A 17518-nucleotide genomic window follows, 5' to 3' on the forward strand; every position below is an offset into this window, starting at 1 on the left:
TTTCTAATGATTTCATTATATTTAATGCTCATTTCAACCAAGATTTATATGTCCAACATCAAATCCTATGAGTATTAAAGCAATAGCAGCTTTGTAAGTGCATAATCAATGAGAGTGCATGTTTATATTTTTTAACTGTTTTGTATTGTTACAAAGCAGCTTTACAGTATACATGTTTTGGAACAAACAAACAGAGACTAAAAAACATATTAGTTGAAACTATTATAATGGAAGAAATAAATAGAAAAAATAAAGAATAGAAAATGGGAAAATGATAGAATCAGAATTAGTAACTGTAAAACTGATTGTCTGGACTGTTGAGAAATTAAGCTACCATGTACAGTATGTCTTAGTATATGATCACACAGTGGCAAATCCATTCATGACAGATCCTTACTGACTTTCTGATTGCAAAAATGACTGAATTGATGACAACTGCATCAATTTAAACCCTCTAGAAATACAGTACCTCTCGTTCAATTCAAAGGTTCATGCTAGACTAGTGCTTTAACCCCTGTATTGTGTTCGATTTTTGTGACGATTTTGATGGAGCGGGTCAAATTGACCCAAATTGGATTCAATGCAATTCCTTAAATATCACATTATACAAAACAAGAAGGAATTGGGTATGAACAGGACCATTTTAGTATCAGTCTTTGTCACCCATTACAAACACTTTCAACTAAAAAGTATGATTAAAAAAAATTGCATTTAACCACAATTTTTAACATGTTTGTTTTAACAAAAGTTACACAAAAACTGTTGCAACATTTAACATAATTTTTTTTAATTCAACATGTTAGGGTTAGGTTTTTTTAACATACCTATGTTTAAAACATCCTAAATTTAATATTGCTGTGAAATGAAATGAAGCTTTTCTTTTTCTAAATAGGCTCATCTTTTGTTCTTGAGGCACATTGTACAAATTCAAGAAATCACTGTTTGTGCTTTCTGAATTCTTGCATTTTACACAAATGGTGCTTGTTTTGGTGTCATGTTTTGTTGGGCACAACTGGCATCACCTGTATTCACCTCTGGATTTTCTGTGGGTTTGAATTCATCTGCTTTACATAGAATTTCATATACATTGAAAATAGAAATGATAGTTCACATTTACTTTTCTGTGTCTGAGTAAGTCTTTATCAGTACTGAAAATAGTGAGGAAAAGCTCACTTTTCCCTTTCCAGGGTAGTAAAACACCAACATATACGCAATAAATGTATTTAATTTGTGTCTATACAGTTGCCTTGGAACAAACAAATATGGGTCAAATTGACCCGCGAACATCAAAATCGTAACATATACATTGTAAGTAGAAATGATAGCTCACTTTTACCATCTGTGTCTGTAAAAGTCTTTTTTAGTACTCAAAAGAGTGAGGAGAAGCATTTTTACCCCCATTTCAGGATAGTAAAACATCAATATAGCAACAAACACTAAAAATATATATTTAATTTAGGTCTATACAGTTGCTTTGGAACAAAACAAAATGCGGGTCAAATTGACCTGCGAACCTCAAAATCGTTACAAAATTATTTTGGTACACTTCAAAACATATCAGCATGTCCAAACTTTGCATGCATGTTCATGGCCATAACTGAGAAAAAGTCACAAAAGTTCAAGAATAAAATCACAGGTTAACTGGTACAATGCAAAAGGTACAACCCCCAATGTAAACAATGTGAGTTATCGTCTCCAATGTAAATCTCTTTTCTTGGACTAAAACAAACAATTAGGGACCACCAGTTTAAGATTGATGTTAAAAAAATTGCATTGTGTTTTACTTGAAATGGTTATTCATGTAATTAATGCTTCTCTAAAAGTCATTATTTCAGTCATTGAGTAATAAGTAAAATAAGTACATACATACATCTAGAGCAGTGGTTCTATTTTTCTAAAGTTTAATCACACATTTTTTTTTTATAAATGAATGTATTTTATAAAATGCCATTAAACTGGGACCCCCTGGTACCATCATAGGGTCTTCCAGTTTGAGAACCACTGATCTAGAGGTTGCAAACAATAAGCATACTAGCGTGATGACACTGTTAAAAGTAGGGGTGTCACGATTCTGTTCGATTCTCAGGTTTTTTTTTTTTTTTTTGAAAGACAAAAAATTATAAGCCTTCATTATTATTATAATTATTATTATTATTATTATAGTTTCACATTAACATGCACATTGCGTGCTTTTCCTTGCATGGGGGTTTGTGGGCTTTACTTACGTGAGAGAGCTTGTAGAGAGAGGATGTCTCACGCACGTGCAGAGAGACCTGCGCTCTGTCCAAAGGCAGATCACTAGGTAGTAATCCTGTTTATGATATGCATTACAAGGAGTTGTAGCAATACATCCCTCGTGTTTAAAATATAAATCGCGTTCCGCTGGACCGTTTGTAAAGGAACCTCTGAGAGGTTTATTTTCCCCCGCTTGACAAGCTGACCAGACGTGACATGGGGGCGTGGCAGCATCGATGATCCCATTTTTTAATTCGAAGTTCGAGGTTGTGAAATAATTTTCGATCAATTTCAATTTAAATTCGAAATCGTGACACCCTTAGTAAAAAGTATGGAATGATGGGACCTTCCCTATGGATGAAAATGTATTCAAATGCACTCATAAATCGTGGTCATGGCGTAACATTAAAATATATCCTAGACACTACAACTACAATGTGGAAGTAATAGTTGTAGCATCTACAAGCCATTATGTTGTTGTTTCTATCAATTCACTTTAATTCAGTCAAAGGCGATCACTCCACTGAGACTGCGCTGCTCTCAGTAATTGAACCCCTAAGGCAGGCAAGGGCAGCCTCCAAATCTTCTGTGCTGATCTTACTGGATCTATCTTCTGCTTTTGACACGGTCAGTTACTGCATTCTCCTGTCGACCCTCATGGCTATGGGTGTCTCTGACGCAGCGCTTCTATGATTCAAGTCATACCTCTCAGGTGGGTCTTTCAGGTATCCTGAAGAAGTGACGTCTCCGAACCCCAACGTCTCAATACTGGGGTGCCTCAAGGTTCTGTGCTTGGACCACTGCTCTTTTTGATACATGACATCCCTGGGCTAAGTCATTCGAAAACATGGCTTTCCTACCACTGCTATGCAGACGACACTAAACTCCGCTTGTCGTTCCACCCTGATGATCCCACGGTTTCTGGCCGCATATCAGCATGCCTGAGTGACATCTCACTCTGGATGAAGGACCATCATGTCCAAAACACTGACATAATTCTCATACAAAAGATATAAGCATTCAAATCTATAGTTTGGCGCGCTAAAAAATTTGGCTTCTCCTGTCCAAATTTTGTGTCCAATCAGATGCTGAAGCATCCCAGCCTCTACGTTTTGTCATTACAGTATGTCATAAAAAATTTGGCATAAGACTTTGGCATGAAAGGGTACAGACTTTACAAATGTTTGACATTATTATAACCAAATGCCAAGGCGGTATCTGAACTTAGGTTCTGTCTGCCCTGACCACTACACCAGCAGCACCAGATGAAAGAATTTGTAAGAAACATAAAGGCAATGGTTCAGAAGTATGAGCACGGCCACAAAGGCTGATAGTCACGCAATCATTATTGATATCTAAAATGAATGCAAAGAAAAATTCTTCTATCTGTTGCTTTTGACACTGTATATTACCCCATCCTCCTACTATGGGTCAGGTCTTACCTCTCATTTAGGTCATTTAGAGCAGTGTTTCTCAACCCTGGTCCTCAAGGACCCCCTTCCAGAATGTTTTAGATGTCTCCTTAATTAACACACCTGATTTAAATTATTAGCTTGTTAGGGAGACATTCTGGAAGGAGGCTGATGAGTTAGTTCAGGTGTTTTAAATTGGGAGACATCTTAAACTTTCTGGAAGGGGGTCCTTGAGGACCAGGGTTGAGAAACACTGATTTAGAGTATCCTGGAGAGGTGATGTCTTTGAACCCCAATGTCTCAGTACCGGGGTACCTCCAGGCTCAGTGCTTGGACCACTGCTCTTTTCTGTATACACGGCATCCCCAAATTCTGTCATTTGGAAACACTGCTTTTGTTACCACTGCTATGCGGATGACACACAACTCCACTTGCCGTTCTGGCCTGATGATCCCATGGTTTCTGCTCGCATCTCAGCCTGCCTGAGTGACATCTCACTCTGGATGAAGGACCATCATCTCCAGCTGAGCCTTGCAAAGACAGAACTGCTTGTCATATCGTCTGACCCTGAGATTCATCACAACCTATTGTTTAACAAGGTTCTTCGACCATTACGCTGTTACAGAGTGGTCATTGACGATCAGCTCAGTTTTCACAGAGCATGTTGCCAGCACCGTTCAGTCTTGTAGATTCATCCTTTGGAAAATTCGACCTTTCCTATCTGAGCATGCTACACAAGTCCAGGTCGAAGTACTTTCAGCTGGTCTTAGGCTTGGCTGAGCTGGTTAGCTAGCTCAGTGCTTCCCAATCCTGGTCCTCAAGACCCCCCTCCCAGAAAGTTTTAGATGTCTCCTTATTTAAAACACCTGATTCAACTTTTCAGCCTCCTTCCAAAATGGAAAACATGTCTCCCTAACAAGCTGATGAGTTAAAGGAACAGTATGTAGGATTGTGGCCAAAACTGGTATTGCAATCACAAAACTTGTGGCTAAAACTGGTACTGCAATCACACAACTGGTGGCCAATACACAAAATGACAACATAAACATCAGTTGAGGGCTGCAACTCCACTTTTTAAATGACAATATCCTGGCCAGACCACTGTTGTCAGTGATATAAGTATTTGAAATGAAAATGATTTCTTGATGTCTAGTGACATATCAGGGCCATTTTATGATTCATTGATATAAATTTCTTACATACTGTTCCTTTAAATCAGGTGACATAAGACGACATCTAAAACTTTCTGGGAGGGGGGCCTCGAGGACCAGGATTGGGAAGCACTGGGCTAGCTGGTTCAAGATGAAAGTAGCTGGTTTAAGATGGTCCTCCCAGCCTGACAAAACTGGTTAAACAGGTCTTCCAGCCTGGTAAAGCTGGTTGATCAGCTAGTCTGGCTGACCAGCTAAAGTTTTCAAAACCCCTCTAAAACCAGCTGCGCTGTAGAGAGAAATCGATCTGAATGTGACAAATGCTGATCTGGAGTCAAATGTGCTGTAGAAAAGACCTAATCTGACCGCTGATCCGGAATCAGCTGTGCTGTATAGAAGACCTGATCTGACCGCTGATCCGGAATCAGCTGTAGAGAAGATCCCATCTGAACGCTTATTTGGAATCATCTGTGCTGTAGAGAGGGTCCGATCTGACCACTGATCCAGAGTCAGCTGTAGAGAGGATCCGATCTGAAAACTGATCCAGAGAAGATCCGGTCTTAAGGCTGATTTGGAGTCAGCTGTGCCTAAGAGAGGATCCGATCTGAATACAACGAACGCTGATCTGGAGTCAGCTATGCTGTAGAGAAGATCCCATCTGAACGCTGATTTGGAATCACCTGTGCTGTATAGAGGATCCGATCTGACCACTGATCCAGAGTCAGCTGTAGAGAAGGTCCGATCTGAAGGCTGATTTGGAGTCAGCTGTGCTGTAGAGAGGATCCTGAATACGTCGAACGCTGATCTGGAGTCAGCTGTGCTGAAGAGAAAATCCCATCTGAACGCTGATTTGGAATCAGCTGTGCTGTAGAGAGGATCCGATCTGACCACTGATCCAGAGTCAGCTCTAGATAGGATCCGATCTGACCACTGATCCAGAGTCAGCTGTAGAGAAGATCTGATCTGAAGGCTGATTTGGAGTCAGCTGTGCTGTAGATAGGATCCGATCTGAATACGACGAACGCTGATCTGGAGTCAGCTGGGCTGTAGAGAGGATCCGATCTAATTATGCGGAACGCTGATCTGGAGTCAGTGTTGTCGTTCATGATGGTGCCGATGGGAAGGAATGCACACATGAGCCTCTACACAACATTATTCCGGACTTTTTCGTCTTTATAACGCCGGTAAACACATTCAGTGATTTTAATCTTATCGATTTGATGGTGCACGCGCGTCCTGTTGTCGTACATATGTTGAAATCGCTTGTCTTTATTTCATTCGTTTGTTTAATGCTAACGGTTTTAATCTGTTAGCATACAGCCACCCTACATACAATTGGACTATTTTAACTTCATATATTCATTGTGTTCATAGATTCACTCTTTTAATTTTTGTTCATTAATGATGTCAAATGATAAATATAAGAGTTTCGTTAAGCGACAGTGTGTGTTAGAGTTTATGAAGTGATGTTTATGTTATGCTAATGGGGCTAACGCTGTCATTCATGTGAATAGAGACGTTTAGCCTCTCCTGTCGACTCATAACAAATATAACCGCTGATTATATGGTAAAAGTAAATCTTTTAATCGTTTTCGTTCATTTGTTTTTGTGATATTGTTATTGTTTAAAGGACAGAAGCAGATGAACTGATGACAGGAGCTTCAATACACGGGTGAGCTAAACTGTTAGCATAACTGACATTACAGTGTTGGTGTTTTAATGTTACATTTCATAAATCGCATGAGCTTTAAATGCATGCCCAGCTCTTCCTCTGTGTCAGTGTGTGTTTAAATTGCTAAACATTATGTTTTTATTGAATGACTTGTGACTGTCAGTTAATGTTAAAGTAAACATGGAAACTTCTAGAAAGTGTCGACAGAAGACTCGCGAGTCATTTTAACTCGTATGGATGATGTTTATTGCCACAATCGTATTATCGGTCGTGTAAGAAATGTGTTTGCAGTTGACAATGGTTGTTTTTCTAAACCTAGTGTGCTAGCTGCCTACCTAGCATTAAACATAGCCCCTAGTGTCCTGCAAACATAGACAGCATCATTATACATAGAGCATCATTATACATGATAGCATTAATCACACTATTCAGGCATCATAATCTACCCCATATATACAAAAGTATTGGGATAAAAATGTATAAAAAATGTTTGGGGTGGCACTGTTGTCTCACAGAGAGAAGGTCCCGGGTTTAAGCCTGGGCTGTGTCAGGAGGTCTTCTGTGTCAGCATGGGTTTAATCTGGATGCTACTGTATCTGTTTTCCATTCATAGTCCAAAAACTAAACACACCTTGATCTAAATACAAATTGAGGACATTAAACATCTCTAATTCACCTAAACTGCATTTTTAACCCAGCGATTAACTAGTTCTCACCATGAATATAGCCATTTGTTGTAACAGTTCTTTCACACCAGACCGAATCAGTTGTTTCACATTGAATCTTACTTTGTACAAGTGATGGCTGGCTCCTCGGACAGCAAAATATTTGTTTGAGTTGTCGTGTGTGTCTATAGGTTCACATGATGCATGGAACACATATTTTGACATGACTATCCACACACATGACGATGTTTTGAAGAGTTTCGCATTCGTCCCTGCTTGGAAAAAAGTCACATGCCTCCACTGTTTTGTACACAGGGATGCATTGTCATGCTGGGATAAAAAAGCTGCTCAGGCCAAACTGTTGCTATAAAATTAAAATCACCCAATTTTCTATAAGATCGTTATATGCACTACAGCATTAAAATTTGTGCTTACTGAAATGACTACAGTAGTCACACCTGTTTATTAGAAGTGGACGTCCCAAAACTTTTGTCCATATAGTGTATAATAGGCAGCAGGGACTGAGAACGTGTCCATGATGCATTGAATATGGTTCACAGGCAGTTCACTGAGACTTGTGACACCGGCGGTGTGGGTTGTTGTGGGTAGTAATTAATCTTGTACATCAGTGTGGTTGTTTTTGTATAGACGTGGCCAAAAGTTTTGTGTGACACAAATAATACATTTTCCAAAGTTTGCTGCTCCAGTGTTTATAGATCTTTTTTTAGTTGTTATTATGGTATACTAAAGTGTAATTACAAAGATTTCATACTTGTAAAAGGCTTTTATTTACAATTACATTATTAAAGAGTCAATATTTGCAGTGTTGACCCTTCTTTTTTTTCTTTGATTTGCCATGGCATGCTGTCAATCAACTTCTGACTGATGGCAACACATTCTCTCATAATTAATGCTTGGAGTTTGTCAAAATTAGTGGGGTTTTGCTTTCCACCCACCTCTTGAGGATTGACCACAAGTTTTCAATGGCATTAGGGTCGGGGGAGATCCTGGCCATGGACCCAAAATTTTGATGCTTTGTTTCCCCAGCCACTTAGTTATCACTTTTGCCTTATGGCAAGGTGCTCCATCATGCTGGATAAAGCATTGTCAGTCACCAAACTGTTCTTTGATATGTGTGAGAAGTTTCTCTCTGAGGATGTTTTTACCATTATTTATTCACGGCTGATTCAGCTGCGGGATCGGTACACAAAATGCAGAGCTTGTGAGTGCATTTGCATGCACAGTAAGTTAACCAGTTACTATGGTAAACTGAAGTAATTATATTGTAGTATACCTTAGTAACATCTGACAAAAACTAAAAACACTGAAGCAGCAGACTTTGTGAAAATCAGACAGGTTTGACCACTTCTGTAGTTGGCAACAGTAGTTTCAGATTAAAATACACCTTTACCCTGATAGTTGGGAAATCAAAATGTATTTTGAAATGCGCTATTTGGCTCTGATGCAAGCAAGGATTTAGTGGGAGCTGTCGGAGCATGGAAAAGGGCACTCTAGTTGCCTAGAGCAGTGGTTTTCAAACTGGGGGCCGCGGTGGTGCCAGGGGGGCCCCAGTTTAATGACATTTTATGAAATACATTAATTTATCATGAATTCTGTGTAAATATGTAAAAATATGTCTTTTTTGTGTGAAAAATAAGGCTACTAACCAATAGCACTACTTTTTTGTATAATTTAATGTTTTTTTATTTTTTATTAAAATGTTGAGTTTTAGAACAGTTTTTTGTCATACATTTTCTTTTGGGGGCCACGAAGGAATGCACCGTACACAAGGGGGGCCGCACGCTGAAAAAGTTTGGGAACCACTGGCCTAGAGCAATGCCCGCCCACCGCCCATCTGATTTGTTGGGAGTCACTAGTCCGGCCACAAGTCTTTTCAACACTATACACAATGAAGCTGTGAAGGAAATTAAATTATTTACATTTTATTTTATAAATTCAAATTGTTTAGTTAATCTTTATATCCATAGGATAGTTCATCCATTGATGTGCAAAATGATTAACTGAATAGTTCTGCTATTTTATGCAATGATTAATTCATCAGAAAGTAATTCATTTATTCAATTCAATATTTTTTGTAGTTTTTATATATAAATATATACATAGTTTATGGGTGCTTCCTGCACTTTTTGTTATTATTAATATGATTGTTATAATTACATTTCTTAGAGTTAGAATTAAAAAAGTTTCAAAGCATTTAACTAGGGCTGCACGATTTGGGTAATTTTTCCCATTGCGGTTATTGATGCTAAAATTGCGATTGCGATTATACTAGATGGTATCATGAGTCAACTTGATGGGTTTTAAAGAAAATCCACATACAGTTTAGCTAAAATGTGTATTTGTAAAACTAGAAATGTTTTCGTATTGCCACGTGATGTAGCAACTGCTCAGTGTCAGTAATCCTAAATCCAAAATACCGCCATACAACAGACATAGAGGTTTTTTTAGCTACCAGATCACTGTCAACCTCCTCTGCATCCATCTTCGCTCTGGTATAAGTGACGAAGCACACCACACACGTGCATGCCACACGTGCACTGCCGTTTTTGTTCATTTTTCTTTCTTTTTTTTAAACAGCAAGGAAAATCATAAAACTGTTATCAGAAAGTTTGTGTTAACAAGTCCACACATTTATTTATTTAATATAATTGCAACATTTTGCTGTCATATAATTGCACAGGCTGACATCGCGATTGCGATTGCGATGCGATTAATTGTGCAGCACTACATTTAACGTTTTTTTTTTTCAGAGCCTGAGCTTAATTTTGACATTAATTAAAATTTTTACAACCGACATATTGGTTCAAAATATCGGTTATTGGTTTACTTGATTGGTAACAATTTGTATCGACATCGCCCCTGGAAAACAACACATATCGGTCGACCTCTAATCTTATCTATTGGCATAATCAATGTAGTAGGATAGAAAACATTTCGTAGTTAATTTCATTGCACGTGCAACAGTGCTGGATACCTCAGATCATTTTATGTTATGGACCTCTGTGATGAACTTTGTCTGTCATTTCAAATACGCGTGCATGTTAAATTTAAATAGATTTGATTGGCTGTCAATGGTTTATTGTTAATCACTTAGAAACAAATTGCTTTTGAAAATGATATATTGTTCCTTGTATTTTTCTTGTTATAGTTCTGGTGTGAACTCAGCTATTCTCTTTAATATAAAATGCTTTTTAAAACTATATTTTTATAGTTATCATCCATAGTGTGAACGGCCCTTAACACTGGCCAAAAATAGTTTCCTGGCATTGTCCTAGTTTCTAATCCCACTATGACAATGTAGGCTTAATACATGTAGATACCTACATCATGGTATAGTTGTTGAAAGTAAAATCTTATGCTTTCTTTGTTTTGTTCAGACTGCAAATGCATTACTTTGCTTTCTTTTATTAACCAATTTTTTTTAAACATGTTACAGTCGCAACAAAACCAAGCGTGTGGACAGAAACTTTGGACATAGCTCGTCCGTCAGGATCATGGGAGAGAATGGTCCTCTCACAGAGACAGACATGTTCTTTGAAGACGAGGAAGAGGATGTCGACAAACTGGGCAGAGAGGAGGAAGATGAAGACAAGCTTGACAATTTTGACAAAGAGGACAGCATAATATCGGGACCCTCGTCTTCCTCCGGAAGGGTCTATGATCGCACGACCGTGCTCATTGAGCAGGACCCCATCTGTCTGGACGAGGAAGGCGAGGAGGATGGGATGTCCTTTCTTCCAGACGGAGAGGGGGACGAGGGTTCCCTGGCCTTCATGGCTGACCCGGACGGCATGTCCCAGGGCTACATTCATCATACTATCTCACCGGACCAGATACAGTTTATTATTAACCCAGGCTCCACCCCTATGCCACGAAACATTGAGGGGGCGACGCTGACGCTACACTCCGAGTGTCCGGAGACCAAGCAGAGAGAGGTAGGGAACATATTTTTATGTAACAGAAGTAAGACCACAGTTAGGGTTTTTTCTAATATATTAGAAATATATATATTTAAGCAATATTGCTCGAGTAGGAGTGTGATATAGCTCTATCATCATGGCTGTGATTAGGCCAAAGGCACGAGACTCAGAGACTCACGACTCAGAGAGCGATATTGCTTTTATACAACAGTTCGACGGCACACGTTTGAAAAAAGAAAACTAGAAAACAACAACAGAGTTATTTAAAAAGCCTTCTTGTTGGGGAACTACTTTCTTCCGCCACCGATTTGAGGGTGGCCAGAATGACAGGTAACACTCGGCTGTTTTGAATCTCATAAGAACTCAATAGACAGAATAACCGTTTAGGCCTGTCACGATAACAAATTTTGCTAGGCGATAAATTGCCTCAGAATTTATCGCGATAGACGATAACATTGCTGCTCCGGGACCATTATAATAATGCAGATACACCTTTTCAAAGATCTAGAAACTTTTATTTCTAAACAATAAGTAATACTGGAACTGGAAGACATTTTAAATAACCACAAGAAATGAACAAAATAACAGGATGATTGCGTTTTAGGTGCATATGCATGTTTGTCGTGTTGCCACTTTTAAGTGCTACGTTTTTACCACAAATGCGACATAACGGCTCGTTCAGGTTTAGTGGTTCACCTCGGTCATTAGGTTTAAATCCAAAGTACTCCCACACTGCAGCTGTAGCGTTTGGTTTTGAAACTTTGCTGTTTACACTTGGTATTAAGATGTGTTTTTGATCAGATCACAAGTGGACGAGAGAGACATATCACATTTACACCTGGTATTTAAATCCGTCTCTTTTGTCCACTTTCGACCGCTTCTGTGCTGAATACTGTGAGGGGTGGTCTGTCGAGACGGTGGGCGAGTCTCTCCGCTGTCATTTGAACGCCAGCGGGAGTAATTATGAGTTTATATGGACGCAAACTAATATTATATCCACTGCTTGTTTAGCAAGTAAACATGCTGCACAGTATTTTCTACATGTATATGTTAGAGCTTTCTCTGAATTTTCAGCGCAATTGATGAAATAAGATCGCGCAACTTTCACACGCTTGCAAAATGAAACTGCGGAGATCACCCGCTTTAGTTTATCAATGAAAGGCTAAAAATAGCACTGTTCACCTTGTGTCAGAAAAGTCAGAAAAGACGTAAAACATTGTGATCCGATCGATAAAAACGCATGTTAATGACAAGTGTAAACAGCCTCTAATAAATCCATCTTTTTCTCCAACTCTCGTCTTAACTAGTGTTTTCTCCTGCTACACTTCTCACGCGGCGCTCATCCTCCTCAGTACTCCTACTGTGATAGGCTACGCCAGGAGTCCCCCCTCCCCACACAGATCATGCGACTGACAAATGACTGACGAGGGTTCACTCCTTGTCACTCGTTGCACGGAGCGGTCATCCAGTCTCTTTGGTAGAGAGAGAGAGACAAGGAAAACAAACAAGCATGCAAATGTGAATTATCGCGGCCTAAAAAAATGATCGAGCTCATTTTATTTACCGTGCGATTAATCGATTTATCGTTTATCGCGACAGGCCTATAACCGTTTCTTAATATTACCGTTTCTTGATCACAAAGTGTAGTTTTAAGATTAGTTCAGTCGAGAATATATATGTATAATATACAAATCTGAAGTCGATTAGTAAAGATAGCGCCTATTTGGACATTTGCTTAAAGATTCGGACAAGACCCAAACGTACCAGAGGATGTCCGTGTTTACTCACGCCGGTGACCACAGCCTGATCTGGGCTACATCTCTGACAGGGATTCCCTGGCTCTAATGTAGGCCTATCTGTGTTTGATGGTCAAAAATGAGATCAAGCCAGCAGTGTTTGGTGTCATGAAACTCTTACTTGTTTTTTATAGGTTCATATTTAGTGCATTTTGTGGTGTTATTGTTTTGGCGTGAGGTAAAAGATAATAAAACTATATTTATATACTATTGCTTTACATTTCATCTTAACGTGGTACGAGCACTGTGTCCCATTGTACAGCAAGTATCCTTACCTGCCGTTCCAAACAGTGTTTTTGCATCCTTTTAATGGAAGAGAAATGCGTAAACAGATAGGTCCAGAGAAAACGATAGTTTTCCTTGCTTTATGCCAAGTCGTCTACACTATGTTACATTACCGTGGTAACGTTACATCCACAAAAGTTTACATCCAAGAGCGCAAATCTTCGACGGGTTTAGGGATAATCACTTCTGATTGTGATTCACAGACTGATTTACGTGCGGTTACTGTGGTGTTATCAGTAGAATATCCCATAGCTGGGAAGCACTCTTAGCCAATCAGGTTCGAGAACCAGAGAGAACTTTTGTATAAATATATATATCTTATTATACAACAGTTCTTTCTGGTTCTCGAATCTGATTGGCTAAGAGGTGTGCGATATTGTACTGATAACGTAACAGTAACCGCTTCACCGTTTGTATCATTCCGCCACCTACTGGTCATTTTAGTATTATATGAGTTTCTTTAAACAAGCTCATCTCTGAATGGAAAAACTGCGCGCACACACAGACACACAGAGACGCGCTGTTTTTAAACTCTCTCCGTGTGTCTCATTAGTTCACTAGCTCGTAAATCAGTCTGTGAATCCCAATCGGAAGCGATTATTCCGTCAAAGATCAGTGCTCTTGGATGTTACGTTAAACTTAATGGGAGGAATGTAAACAATCATTTTCTCTGGAGCGATATTTCTTCTCAGAACGTGAAAACACAGTGGAACTGTAGGTAAGCACCATAGCTGTTGAATGTGGACATTGATCATTTATTTTATCGTGCCGTGACTATTAAAACATGTTATGAGAAATTGCCACTGATATATTTATAAGCAGCATGCAAAAAATCTCTCTGACACTTATAAAAAACAGTTTTATATAGTACTGACAAGAACAAAGTCTAATAACAAGCGAGTGCTCGTATCGCGTTAAGAATAAATGGGAAAGCAATAGTAACATTTATATAAGTATAGTTTTATTAACTTTTACCTCGCGCCAAAACAATAACAACACAAAAGACACTAAATATGAATAAGAAAACAAGTAATAGTTTCATCATGACACCAAATACTGCTGATTTGATCTCATTTTTGACCATCAAACACAGACAGGGCCAACATCAGAGCCAGGGAATCCCTGTCAGAGATGTAGCCCAGAGAGGGCGGTGGTCAGCGGGGCGAGTGAACACAGATGTCCGCTCATGCTCTGGTTCTCATACGTACCAAATCTTACTAAGCAAACTTTCAAACAGGCGCTATCTTTACTAATCGACTGCAGATTTAAATATAATACATATATATTCTCGACTTAATTAATCTTAAAACTACACTTTGTGACCAAGAAACGGTAATATAAAGAAACGGCTATTCTGTCCATTGAGTTATTATGAGATTCAAAGCAGCCGAAATAGTTACCTGTCATTCTGGCCGCCCTCAAATCCGTGGTGGAAGAAAGTAGTTCCCAATCTTAGTTGTGGTTTTCTAGTTTTCTTTTTTCAAACGTGTGCCGTCGAACTGTTGTATAAAAGCAATATCGCTCTCAGAGTCGTGTGATATAGCTCTATTTCATCACGGCTATGAATGCCTCCGGCACTGATGATATAGAGCTATATCACACTCCTACTCGAGCGATATTGCTTAAATAAAGTAGAAAAGTGCTTTAGTCAAAAGCTTTGAGGGATTTTCTCTCAATGCTGTTTGATTAACATAAGTAACAGACAGGAGCAAAATTAGGTAACTTCCCCTTTAAGACCAAAGTCCAGATCCAATTTACTGTTTCACATCCGTTTTCTTTTTAGCTGTTTAATTTCTCTTAAGCCCTAAATGTTTGTGTATATGAGGATACTTGCAAAGACAGGAGTTTTGACGCATATGTGTATTAAAGGCCAATAAAGCGGCAAAAACTTGCATGCGCATATAGCACTGTTGTTTGTGTTTTAATGGCTTAAAATCACTTGTCTTAAAACTGCAGTGCTTAAATACGTGTACAACTGTTACGTTTTCCTGAACACACGTACAGCATTTGACGACGACAGGTCATTGAATTATTCGAAAATAATGCACACCCAGGTGGTAATGCGTGCCTTATTTTCAAGTCAATTATTCCCCAAAGGGGTGGTTTCCCAGACAGGGATTAGCTTAAGCCAGGACTAGACCTTATTTTAATTAGGAAATTTAACTTTAAACAAACATGCCTTACTAAAAACATAACTTGTGTGCATTTTGAGGCAAAACAAAGGGCACTGATGTATTTTAAGATATGTCAGTGCAAGTTATTTTCAGTATGGATAGCTCTTACATTTATTTTAGTCTAGGACTACTGTAGTATAATCCCTGTCTGGGAAACCCCCCCATAAAAGGTTAGGTGTGGGTTACAGAAAAATAATCAATACCCATGGGACATTTCTCAGCCAATCAGTATAAAGCATTCATCAACAGCCCCGTTGTATAAATTCAAATAATTCAATGGTCCGTCGTCAGTTATTCCTTACGTATATACCATTTAATAATATTCCAGTTTTCTGTGGTTTCTTCTTGTTTAATGTAAAGTTTCAATGCAACAGTGTAAATAAAAAGTGCTGTATAAATAGATGTGACTTGACTGGACACTAAGTTAGTTAGTTATAGTTTGTTATTCAGAACAAAAGCTTTACAGATGAAGAAAAGTTTGGTATTCAGCTCAGTGTGTTCTGATTTTTCTACATTACCAGTGATCACAATAAAAACACTGAACAGTTTGTTGTTTGTCAGCCTCCTGATAGTAATAATGTGCACATGCAAGTAAGAAAAAAATCAGAAGTTGTGTTTTTAATGAAGAGTGTGTTTTATTGAGTATGGTTATACACACGAGAGAGCGAGAGGGAGAGAGAATGATTTTGTGCTTTGGCAATGTAAAGAAGACTCTTTTTGACCAAGAGTATTGATCTTTGCTTGATCTTTCAGGTGAAGCGCTATCAGTGTATGTTTGAGGGCTGCACTCGTACTTACAGCACAGCGGGAAACTTGCGCACGCATCAAAAGACGCACCGTGGTGAATATACGTTTGTGTGCAACCAGCAGGGCTGCGGCAAAGCCTTTCTCACATCGTACAGCCTGAAGATCCACGTCCGTGTCCACACGAAAGAGAAGCCCTTCGAGTGTGACGTACAGGGCTGTGAGAAAGCCTTCAACACCCTCTACAGGTGAGCATACTCAATGTATAGGCCATTTTCCAGGATATAAACAACACTGGTCCAGAAACACTTTCTGTTTTAGTTCTGAATGAAATATATATGTGAACTAATAAACTTAAAAACAAGAAGTGGTTCTGGACCAGTGTTGTTTACATCTTGCAAAATGGTCTATTGACGTAAGGCACATGATGCTATAGGACACCACTCATGTGAGCGCTAGCCTGAAGTCACAGATTTGATGGATATCCACCTCTCTGTTTTTATATATGCTTTGCTCATGTGACATGTCTTCATTTTGATTGCTCCTCACGTTTTTCTTACTCTTTGTGCTTTTATTATGAGCAGCTTTGTATCAAGACTGCTCCTCTAAAACAGCTTACAAACTCACATAAGCCTGACCAATGTCCAGTGCAACATGACTTGATTCCAGTTGATCTGCACGTCTATAAGCTTATAGAACTGAATTTCAGTATGATTAAAAACACATGACATGCAATGCAACCATGAGAATTGGTCTAGCCTGAGAAATGTTGTTTTGTGTAGATGTAAACCGCTGCCGTAGGGTTCAATATGCTTTCTTAGTAGTTCTGAGATATTGAGCTTCAAAGTTTTGCATTCCTCATAGCAAAACTGATATGGGAAACAACTCTCTTTTCATAATCAGAAGAGCTTTTATTACCAGGTATAAAGGAATTTGTATGTGTAAAAAGACAAAAAATAAGAAATAATTTTAAATACACAATATGTATATGTACAGGCATGTTATATACCATGGAGAAAATTTAATATGATAAAAACAATAGACAAATAGTGTGCTCAGTTTAAATAAGTAATATTGGTATTGCATGTGTTTATTGCACTTTTCTTTTTCATTTCTGTTATTTTTTTAAACATGAAAATAACATAAAACCCTATATGCATTCTGAATGTACAATATCAAATCCTCTCAGATTTGTTAAAGTATTTTTTGGAAGTTGTCGACTGAAGTTTCTAATTCCAAAAAATCACTTTCTGCTTGGTATCTGGGCTGCTGTCTTTGACAAGATCATCAGTAGTTGATCACAAGATTTTTATAAACATTGTGTTGTGTAACATTTAGTCTGTGTTTCTGCTCTGTTACACTGTAACTGGGCGGAGCATTCCAGCGACTTGATAAAGAAAGCAGATTATTGGTCCACTTGTGTGTATTAAAAGTTATTTTTGT

The 17518-nt window shown here is 38.6% G+C and overlaps 1 protein-coding gene across 1 annotated transcript in view; it reads left to right on the forward strand.

Moving 5' to 3' along the window:
* Positions 1-5836: 5836 nt before the first annotated feature.
* The window catches only part of mtf1 (metal-regulatory transcription factor 1), a 30014-nt gene continuing 18332 nt past the window's right edge, over positions 5837-17518 (forward strand). The window contains exons 1-4 of the mRNA XM_065246350.2: positions 5837-5982; positions 6429-6470; positions 10593-11091; positions 16085-16323. Coding sequence (XP_065102422.2) covers positions 6448-6470; positions 10593-11091; positions 16085-16323 — 761 coding nt within the window. The 5' untranslated portion in view covers positions 5837-5982; positions 6429-6447. The remainder of the gene's footprint in view (positions 5983-6428; positions 6471-10592; positions 11092-16084; positions 16324-17518) is intronic.

This window comes from Paramisgurnus dabryanus, chromosome 13, assembly GCF_030506205.2.
Source record: "Paramisgurnus dabryanus chromosome 13, PD_genome_1.1, whole genome shotgun sequence".
Taxonomy (NCBI): Eukaryota; Metazoa; Chordata; class Actinopteri; order Cypriniformes; family Cobitidae; genus Paramisgurnus; species Paramisgurnus dabryanus.